The 9,841-nt window shown below is 44.5% G+C and overlaps 1 protein-coding gene across 3 annotated transcripts in view; it reads right to left on the reverse strand.

The window, feature by feature from the left end:
* LOC105291466 (pancreatic lipase-related protein 2-like) overlaps window positions 1-6,049 on the reverse strand; it is a 31,046-nt gene extending 24,997 nt beyond the window's left edge. For 2 of the 3 annotated variants that reach the window (XM_011359256.1, XM_011359255.1), the window contains exons 1-3: window positions 6,001-6,049; window positions 5,290-5,444; window positions 4,683-4,798 (exon numbers count right to left, since the gene is read on the reverse strand). In XM_011359256.1, coding sequence (XP_011357558.1) covers window positions 4,683-4,798; window positions 5,290-5,444; window positions 6,001-6,049 — 320 coding nt within the window. Of the gene's footprint in view, window positions 1-1,573; window positions 1,683-2,949; window positions 3,085-4,669; window positions 4,799-5,289; window positions 5,445-6,000 lie in introns of all 3 variants that reach the window. The other variant, XM_011359254.1, reaches the window with a different exon arrangement.
* Between the last annotated feature and the right edge of the window lie 3,792 nt (window positions 6,050-9,841).

Consider the following 9,841-nt stretch of genomic DNA (forward strand, 5'->3'; position numbering starts at 1 on the left):
GTGTGAATCACATCCACAAAGGTAGCATCAGAGGGATCGAGTTGAACCTCTTCAGGAGTACCCTAGAAGCTTCTACAGAATCCAACCCTAAAATAGATGGTCAGTGCTACAGACAAGGGACCTAGCTATAGGTGCCAGCAAGACCTCTAGGTGTACAGTTGCTCAGACTGTGCATTGCCCAACTAAAAGGGTGCCATAAGCTGGAGGTGGTCATTGCCATGGCCTTGGGTATTGAATAGGAGGACATTGGGTCTTAAGGATGGATATTACAAGAGGACTCCAGTGGCATGGACAGAGAAGGGCAGATGAGCAAAGACATATAGTTTGTTTCTGAGGAAGGATTTTTTTTTCCACATCAGATTTTTTTCATTTACTTGTTTATCTTTCTTCTTTAATATTCTTTTTTCTTCCCAAGTTTGAAGGAAAAAAGGGCAAGACAGTATGGTATTGTAGATAAGAACAAGATTCTGGGACTAGAAAGCTTGGCTCCAAATCACTACTCATGAAGTTGGGAGAATTACTTGACCTTTATTGTGCCTCAGTTTCCCCATTTATAAAATGGGAATAATAATGGAATCTATCGTATATGATTGTTATGAGATTAAATGAGTTAATATATGTAGCACTTAACATAGTGGCTGGCACCTGTGGATGTATAAGTATTAATTATTATTATTTTCTCCTGACTATATTTGCTTCTTGGCAGGGCTCCCGGATTTGTCAATAGTTTTCCGAAGGTTTGGTCAGAGCAGCCGAAACGTCATGAACATAGTTGTTTGTTACAGAAGATAGAAAAGGGAGTTCTTTAAAGGTAGACTCGCTTGAGCCGAATGACAGCAAAACTGAATTTAAACCTCAGTCCCACTACTGAGTAGTTGTGTGACTGTGCAAACTACTCAATTCTTTGAGGCTGTTTCTTCAGTTGTGAAGATTAAATGAAAAAATATAAAGCACTTTGCACAGTATTTGGGATAAATAGGCATTTAATCTATGCTTACTATAATAATTATATCAACGCTATATTATTACTATATTACATTGATATAGTTTGTTGCTGTTGTTAAAACTGAAAGGCTTTGCTCGGGTTAAAATAATGCTTTTGGCTGTGATGGCGGCTGGGTTTCTTCTGCCAGCAAAGTCAACAGAAGCTGTAAACATAAACATTTCACGTTTACTCTCCTTTGACTTTGGAGAGAAGCGGGGACGGGAATGAAATGACAATATGGATCCTTCTTAGTTATATTTTCTCAGGTTGATACAAGCCTGCATTTTTTTGGGTGCCCAGTCCCGCCGAGCAACCCACACCATCAGAAAACTTGGAGCTAGAGAGGAGGGATAGGAGCAGAGGTGGGAGGAGCAAAGGGAAATGACAGAGAATGAAGCCACCACCTCCCCTGCCACACAGATGGGTTTCCTGGGGGCTTTCTGAAATGTTCTGTGCGGGCTGTAACCAGCTCTGCCGTGGCCAAGGGAAACAGTCTCCTTCAGGCCAGCTCTGAGCAGGGCTGCAGTCTCGTACCATGTTGTGGGGTTACTGGGGACAAAACTGGGAGCTCTACCCGTTGGGCCTTACCTGTAACCCTGCCCAGGCCTGGAGTCCTGCTCTTTGCCTCTCCAGCCACATGGGCTCCCAGGCTGTGGCTGATGAGGTGGACTTGGGAAGGCGAGTAGCTGTAGTTTGTCTGGAGAGGGAAGATTGTATTCTTAGGACATTTCTGAGCTGTGGTTTTTGTGATGTACAAACCTAATGTTGTTACTCTTCTTCTGAGACCTTCTGTGGCTCCCACTGACCTCAGGATCAAGCCCAAACTCGTTACCAGAGCCTCAGAGCTCTCCTGACTAAAGAGTCTATTTTTCTAAACTCTTCTCTAGCCAAATCCTTTGTGAAATTTTCAGGCCCTGAAATATGCCATATTCTCTTATCCTTGGGCCTAGTTTGGAATTCCCTTCCTGTTGTTGTCCATCCCCTCAACCATGTGCCAGCTCACGTCAACACAGCTCACATCAGCCCCAGCCCTGCCCCATCTGGATCAGCCCCCACATGCGCCACACCCCACCCTTCCATTTCATTGTCAAGTTTTCACTGTAAAGTCCTCCGAAGCCTGGGACCTTATCCATCCTCTTTACCTCTTAGCACAGCTCCTGACACTGTTCTCTCCAAATATTGGATGAACAAACAAACGACATAGAACTATGAGGTGTTTGCACATGTCGGTCTCAGAGAGGGACATTCATCCAAATACACTCGTCTATTGATCTACAGCGCCTCTAGTACAAACAGCCTGGGTTTTGACTTCTGCAGGCATGCAGAAGTAGTTAGAACAAATTGGTTACAAGACAGAAATACAAGACAGAAATAGCTGGGACCTTAATCTGGTTGGAAAACAGTCATGAAAAATGAACGACTTAACTGAGGAATTAAAGACTTGAATTTGCTAAAATGAAGACCAGGACAGGAAGAAACAGCAGAATCGATATGGCAGTAGAGACTCCCCAACATCAACAGGACCCACAACCACAGGCCAGTGATGCTGGTCCACGCCAGTTGCACCTAGTGACCTTTGACTTCATTCGGTTCTCCCTGAAGATGCTGTCTTTTGCCCCAAACAGATCCCACGTGGTGTAGTGGAGTCCCTTGGAGCTAGATGCGTTGGGGCAAGACAAGTCTTGCACTCACTCGCTCTGTGATCCTTTGGGCAAACTAGTTAAGCTTTCTGGGCCTCAGTTTTCTTATCTGTCAATTGAAAACGATAATAAAAGCTCCTGCCTCCTAAATGTTAGCTCTTCCTGTTTTTCCTCAACCTGTTTTTCAGGGTTTTAGAAGTGAGACCTAGGAGAAACATCAATACTTTCTAATTCTTCTTTAAATATATAATCTCAGCTGCATCTTTTCCCAACGGAGACCGGCGGGTGCTGCCTGCCTTCTCAGCAGCCTGGCCGGCCACTCACCGAGAGCACGCTGAGCCTCTGGGCCACCTGGGAGCCCACCATGTGCACGTTGCTGGTGGCCTGCGTACAGGTGGTTTGGGAGCTCGTCTTCTGGTCCTTGCAGATGCGGTTCGCCTCCTCTACCTGGAACGTATTCTGGTGTTGGAAAGATGCCAAGGTGTTATTTCAGGGGCACGTGAAGCCACATCAGCCAGGGCTCTGAAATGGTTGCTGGTAGTCACTGTGGGCTGTTCCCCTGTCCTGTCTTACCTGGGCCGCTGAGATAGACTGGATTGTTGTCACTTAGGAGTCATCTCTCAGGGTGAATGCAAATCCATTCCCTCTCTAGCTTGTAGATTAATTAGAAGCTGAACACTCTCTGGTTTTCTTCGACCAAATTCAGTAAGGTTGTTTAGGTGGGAGGAAACAATTGCATCATTAAAGGAGCCCCATTTCGAAAAGGGAAGGCCTCAAGTGCAACCTCTGGTGGCCAGTGTCTGAATGACCGCGTGGATTTGACTCCTCGGGGTCCTTTCAGCCTCTTGGCAATACTGTCAATTACTAGGTTTGCCTTTACCCTTAGCCTGCTAGGTATTTACCAAGTTTTAAAATTAGAAAGAAACGTCACTATTTTACAATTAGGAAAGCAAAGTGTTTCAGATATTTGAAAAATAGAACTATGCTGATTTAAAAAAGGTTAAAGAATCTGAATGTCATCCAGGAAAATGTTTTCCTGGATGTTGAAGAAATTGATTTATCCTTAGAAGATGCACCAGGCAGTATGTATGACCAGCTCGAGTTTAAAATGATACTATAAATTTAAAATCCGCTCAGAATCTTTTTACAAATATACTACTCTGTGTGATCACACACAGAGATACCGAGAGTTGTTTCCTTGGGACTTTTATTTTTAAAGCCATCCTGAGGAATCTCTTATAAACCTGGAGAATTTGGGGTACAAACTATACCTTACAGTTTATACATTACGGTGCTCATTAATGGTGGCATAGCGAGGGGCCAAGAGTTAAATGACTGGTCAACCAAGGCCAAGTGCAGAATGACTTCAATTTTCTGGGCTTGTAACTTTTTATGTTGACATTATAGGTCAGAGTTATTAATGTGTGGGCTGCGGTAAATTCTCATGTGTCAAAAAAATAGATTGAGTCCGTGTATACATAAAAAAGGTTTGAGGGTGTATTCTGTATTTGTGTGTGTTCCTGTGCACATGTGTACACATGGGTCTATGTGTGTTTGTATGTGTATGCACGTGCGTATGTGTGTATTTATCTGTTGTCTGTTCTTCGGACCAACAGATGCTCTGTTAGGTATAGTTTTGGCACTTTCTAGTCTGCCCGTTTTGACACCCAGTCAATCTTCGTTCTCTATTCTCAAATAAACGGTCATAGCAACACATCCGACTCTCAGGGATGAAGGAAAGATTTGAACAAAAAGAACATAATTCCTTACTTACCCGAATACAAAGTATCCACAATGAAAATGGAATCAGACAACACTGAACCTTGATTTAACCAGAAATGAGGACGTGTTTGTTCACATAGCAAATGTCACTGCTTCAGGCTACAGAGGTAGTCCAGAAATGTGGGAGGGAATTTTTATTTTTGTGGAGAGGCATTTAATTGCATTTGAGCTCATTTACTACAGTCACTTACAGGGAGGCAGAGACGTTAGTGGGAAGCGGTGGCAGCAGCCACCAGAGCAGGCCACCGGGATCAGAGCTGGCACCTGTCTTGTACATGTCTGTCGGCCAGCTCTCATCTCCCTCGTCTATGAAGCCATGGATGATGAACCGGGTCTTCCTGTCTGTTTGAAAATTTGATGTCTCAATTGTTGATGGATCAGAGAGGAGAACCTGTGACAAATGCAGAAGGATTACATGTTTTTGCCGCCCAGCCGCTCAAGCTCGTCTCTCTTCCTTATCTCTGCCTATGCCAATGCTGCAAACTTCCAAAGTTTAGCACAAAAGCCGCCTCTTCCATGAAGCGCACCCTGACCTTTCTTTCCCTGCCCCACCTCCCAAGTCAGGAATCCCTGTCTCTACTGGGTCTGGATTGTGGCTCGAGGTCTTATCTTTCATAAGGGTCTTCATTAAGTTCTTTGCCCCAGACCAGAATCGCACAACCAGCTAGAGGTTCTAGCAAATGTGAGCCATTCATTCATTCAAGCTAACTTTTTACTGCAGACCTACTCTGTGCAGGCCTGGCTATGCCTGGAGTGCAGCTGGAGGGATGGGGTCTGGCAGAGTATGATGGAGGAGATGGGTACAGAGAAAAACTCCCGGTCTGCGGGTTGGGCACAGCCCCTCATCCATCTATTATGATGTTAAAATGACAGAGGTCTCACCTGAAAGGTGTTTGGGTTCTCACTGGTATAGAGCAGGAAGTGGGTGCCAATCTTCTCAGGGCTCCAGGGAAAAATTTTCAGGGGCCTGATTACAGTCCCACCCCAGGGCTCAGAGTCAGAAAAGCACCCGATGTGACTATAGCGAATTTCACTTCCTACAGAGAAAGGATGACTTGCTTAAGGATTAGTTCCTGAGCTGGGATCTGGGACATCACTGCTGCTCAGGCCAGGTCACCTCCTTGCCTGGGGACTGTCCGAAGACCATGCAGACACCTATCTCTGCCCACCTTCTGGTTCGGAAACAGTTCCACTGAGTCATGTAGAGACACCAACAATGCCTCACTCAGAACCAGGATCAAAACTTCAAAGTTCTGTGACCCATCTGCTGTCTTCAGATAAATTCATTTGACTAATGTGATAACAGACACTTCTAAGTCAATATGTTAACTCAGGCAGGTGTTTAATGCTTTATCTAGAAAAGTCTGGCTTAGGGCACCCTGGCATGAAGGCAGGATGGCAGGGAGAGGCTATGAAGAAGGATCCCCCTCAAACTGCCCCCTCTTCCAGGCAGAGTGTCAGCCCTGCTGCCTCTTTCTGGAACCAAAGTTGTCTGGAGCTGCTGGAAGCCCTGCCATGGCTAAGGCTCTCTCTGGCCAGTGCTGAGATGTCAGGTTTAAGCGCTTCACAAGGGGTGGTTGTGCTGTTTCTCACCTCTGGCTGCTCCCAACAGGAAAAGTGCGATGGTCCAGATGCTCACCATCTACAATAAATTCAGACATTTTCAGGCTCACCAGGCGTTACCAGAGCAATAAGCAGACTCTTGGCAATTCCAGGCTATTTTCTTTGCCTCTCCTTCCCCGTGAGAGGGAGACTAGCGAAGGTGACTTACCCTGTCCCTCTGGGTCCCGTGCCCGGGACATTTTTTATACTCGAGCCTTATCATTTGGTCACTGCTTTAAGGAAACAGCAAGTGATGATAAAACGTGCTGTGTGCACTTAATATTTTAATCTGCACAAATATACAAAAAAGGTTAATAACAGTGGTCCAATTTTCCCATAAGTCTGGGAAGATGAAAGAATGCTTGATTAAAAAGGCTGAAAAGTCCCTAGTTGTGTACCGTGCATGTGATCGTGAGCCAAGTGGGCCACACTTGCCAGTTTTCTATTTCATCAAGTTGCTTACAAGTCCCAATGAGGACACAGCAACAAACTCTAATAATGGAGGGTAGTAGCTGTCACCTAGAGTAGATAGAAATGCCCCCCCACAGAACCGAAAGGAAAGGGAAGTGTCTGATTAACAAAATCCTCCTCTCTCTGTGTCTGTCTGTCTCTCTGTCTTTCTGTCTGTCTCTGTCTCTGTCTCTGGCAGTCAAGTAATCCCTGAGGACCTGTGATTTGGAGACAGATTCAACAGCCCCCACAATAGTCTCTGAATACAGTCTCCCATTAACTACCTGTTCAGTTACCTACCAACCCAAAACACAATGGTTTAAAACAACAGCAATTATTCTATATCCCACTATAATTTTGAATAGCTGGGATCAGGAGCCTCTAAAAGCCCATGTCATCAGACCATGCCTCATCTGCTGAGTTTCCCCAGACAGTCTGAAGGTTGCACACTTTTCCTAGAAGACTTGGCCTCTGTGAGGCCCATGATGAATTCCCCACAGACACGCATCTGTGAGCAGCTCAGCCAGTTCACACGACAGGCAGATAAGCCTTCAAGTGGCAAGTACCATCGGTGTGTTACCCCATCCCCAAGTTAAAGATGCCTCACTGTGAAAGTTTACACTCCTTCTGAGTAACCAAAACCCTGGAGGGGCTCCCCTGTTTAGAAAACAAAAAAGGTTCCCCTGGAATAGCAAAGAACAAACGCCAACAGTATTGAGGTTTACCACGTGCTGTTAGTGTTAAGCACTTTACATATATTATCTAATTTAAGTCTTATAATAATGCAGTGAAGTAGGTACCATTATCTGCCTCTTTTCACATTATGTGGAAACTGAGGCACAGAGAGACAAATAAATTGTCTACGAAGTCACACAGCTAATGAGTGATGAGATGGGGTTTGAATCCAGTCTATTCCAAGTGAAATAAGGAGTTGTTGAATATTCAGTTATTCTGAGCAGGTTGTCACGAAGAATTGTTAAGCGTAAACCACATAGAACAAGGGAATTACTTATACGAAATAAGTCAAAATAGAAAATAAATTTCCCCCTGCACTGCCAGACTTGAGCCATCTGGTTGACCTAAGTAATAAGGTATTTAAGCTCTGGATGTCTGATCAGGTAATCTAGGAAGGTGCTGGAGCAAACTCTCTTTACAGAGGCTGGTCAAGTCAAAGGACTTTATGCCTTTCTTTGAAATGGCAGTGCTGGCCCAAGAGGAGATTCGTGATAATCAAATGGTGAGTCAACAGGTAAATGGGTTGGTAGCAGATGTCAGATGGCCCTGACTGCCTCTTGGGCCTATTCTCTTCCTATTTCCCATCTTATCCTCCACATTACCACACTGGACTCCATTGAACACTGAACATGCCAAGTCTTTTCCCACCCCAGGGCCTTTGCACTTACTATTCCTACAGCCTAAAATTCTCTTCCCTATACCTCCATTGAGCTGGCTCTTTCTTATCATTCAACAATTAGTTTAAATGTCTCCTCTCTGGTCACCCCTGAAGTCCCTCCACTGCCAGCCTCCCACACAACATCAGGTCCCCCACTCCCCAGAACTTTGTTTTTGTCAGATCTCTGGGATGAGTTATAATTATCTACTTGTTTATTTGTTTGAAATCATGCTTCCTCCTTCTAGACTGCAATTCCATGAGGACAGAGGCTCATCTGTTTTGACCACTGCTATACCCCCAGCTTCTAGAACTGTGCCTGTCAGTGAAGTAGTTATAAATTAATAAAATTAATAAAATGATGAACATGCACATGAATAGAGTTCATGGGCATTTAACCCTTATTCTCAGTGAGTTTCAGGGCTGGGAAAAGTAAGAGGGCACAGTTTCAAGGAAGAGAAAGAGAGATGCCATTCTTCAGAGAAGCAGGAAGAATCCGAACCTCATTAGATTTAGGAGAAACCATCATCACACGATCTGTCACAGTTTGCACGAGAGTAAGGCTCCTGTACCTTTCCCCCTTTCAGTTCACCTTCTGCCAAGTTCATCTGTGGACCCCATCTGTCTACCCCAAAGGAAAGGTCCCTGTCTCTGGGGTTCAATGGCTAAAACCACCTAAAGGTGATCAGAGCTGATGTGTTGATGAACATTTAGTTGTTTCCAATATTTTACCATTGAAAACAACGCCTTGATAAATATTCTTACACATTTGTCACTTTCTACATGGATGGTGTAACCTGTGGGATAAATTCTTAAACTAAAATTTAAGGGACAAAATGTCTGTGAGTGTTGGCTCTTCGCCCTGCCCCGCCACTCCCAAAACAACAGTGAAGTAGAGACCATGAATATTTAAACAGGGAACTTTTTAAAGAGATATTATAGTTCTTTTGGTTGTAAGCAACAGAAATTAATTTGGGTTAGCTAATTTTTTTTTTTAAAGGAGAAATTTATTAAAAGAATATTGGGACATCTCATGGAATTCATGAAATGGTTGAACCATAGACCCACAAAAGCCCAAGAAGTAAGGCCATCCTGAAGACCCTCATTGTCCCCAGATCCCCTCTGCTGTAGGGCCCCCCTGGCTTTGTGTAGCTCAGCTGAGCATTCTTAATTACCAGGAGATTGGCCTGGTTAGGTCAGAAACTGTCCCTAACTTAATTAGCAATGGGAAATGGGTCCTATGGGACAGACCCACCCCCGTGCACCCAAAGTTGGAGCTGAAGTTGTGAGCTGGGCAGCTACTAGAAGCGTGTGGTTCCGCAGTAATAAAATGACAATTCTAAATCAGCTGACTCTGCTAACTTTGTACAAAGTGCAGGTGGAGGTGGGTATGAGATTTCTTTAAAAGTATTGTTTGTGTTAACCACTCCTTGAAGTAATGAGGTGATTTGCATGAGTTATCAAGGGCGAATGATGACTGTGGAGACTGGGTTTCCTGATCAGCAAATCCGATCAGGACTGTGGTGTTGTTTTAAGATAAAAAGAACCAACTCTCTATTCATTGGCTTTAGTTGTTTGATAAGAAGCATGCTGTCATGGGGAAAGTCAAAAGTGATAAACCAAAAAGGCGCCCTCACTTCTGATGACAGCAGCGAGGAAAAGACAGTGTAAGAAGACCAGAGACTGGAGCCTGGGCTGACCCATCCCTGTGAAAACCCTCCTGACGCCTATTCCTTCTGCAGCCCCAGGCTTCCCCAGGATGGAGAAGCAGGTTAGAAATGGCAATAGATGGACTGCGAAAATGGTCACAGTTCTTCCCACTCTCTCCAAATAGCCATACCCTTTGAAGTATGATCTTGCAGCTCCTTCCATCAACAACTGGAGTCTTTATCCCCATCCCTTGAATCTTGGCTAATTGTGTGACTCGATTTGGTCATGAAACGTACATCTTGGACCAGCTCAAAGTCAACTGACCCCCAATTACGTGAGAGA

Source organism: Pteropus vampyrus, unplaced genomic scaffold (assembly GCF_000151845.1).
Source record: "Pteropus vampyrus isolate Shadow unplaced genomic scaffold, Pvam_2.0 Scaffold46, whole genome shotgun sequence".
NCBI lineage: Eukaryota > Metazoa > Chordata > Mammalia > Chiroptera > Pteropodidae > Pteropus > Pteropus vampyrus.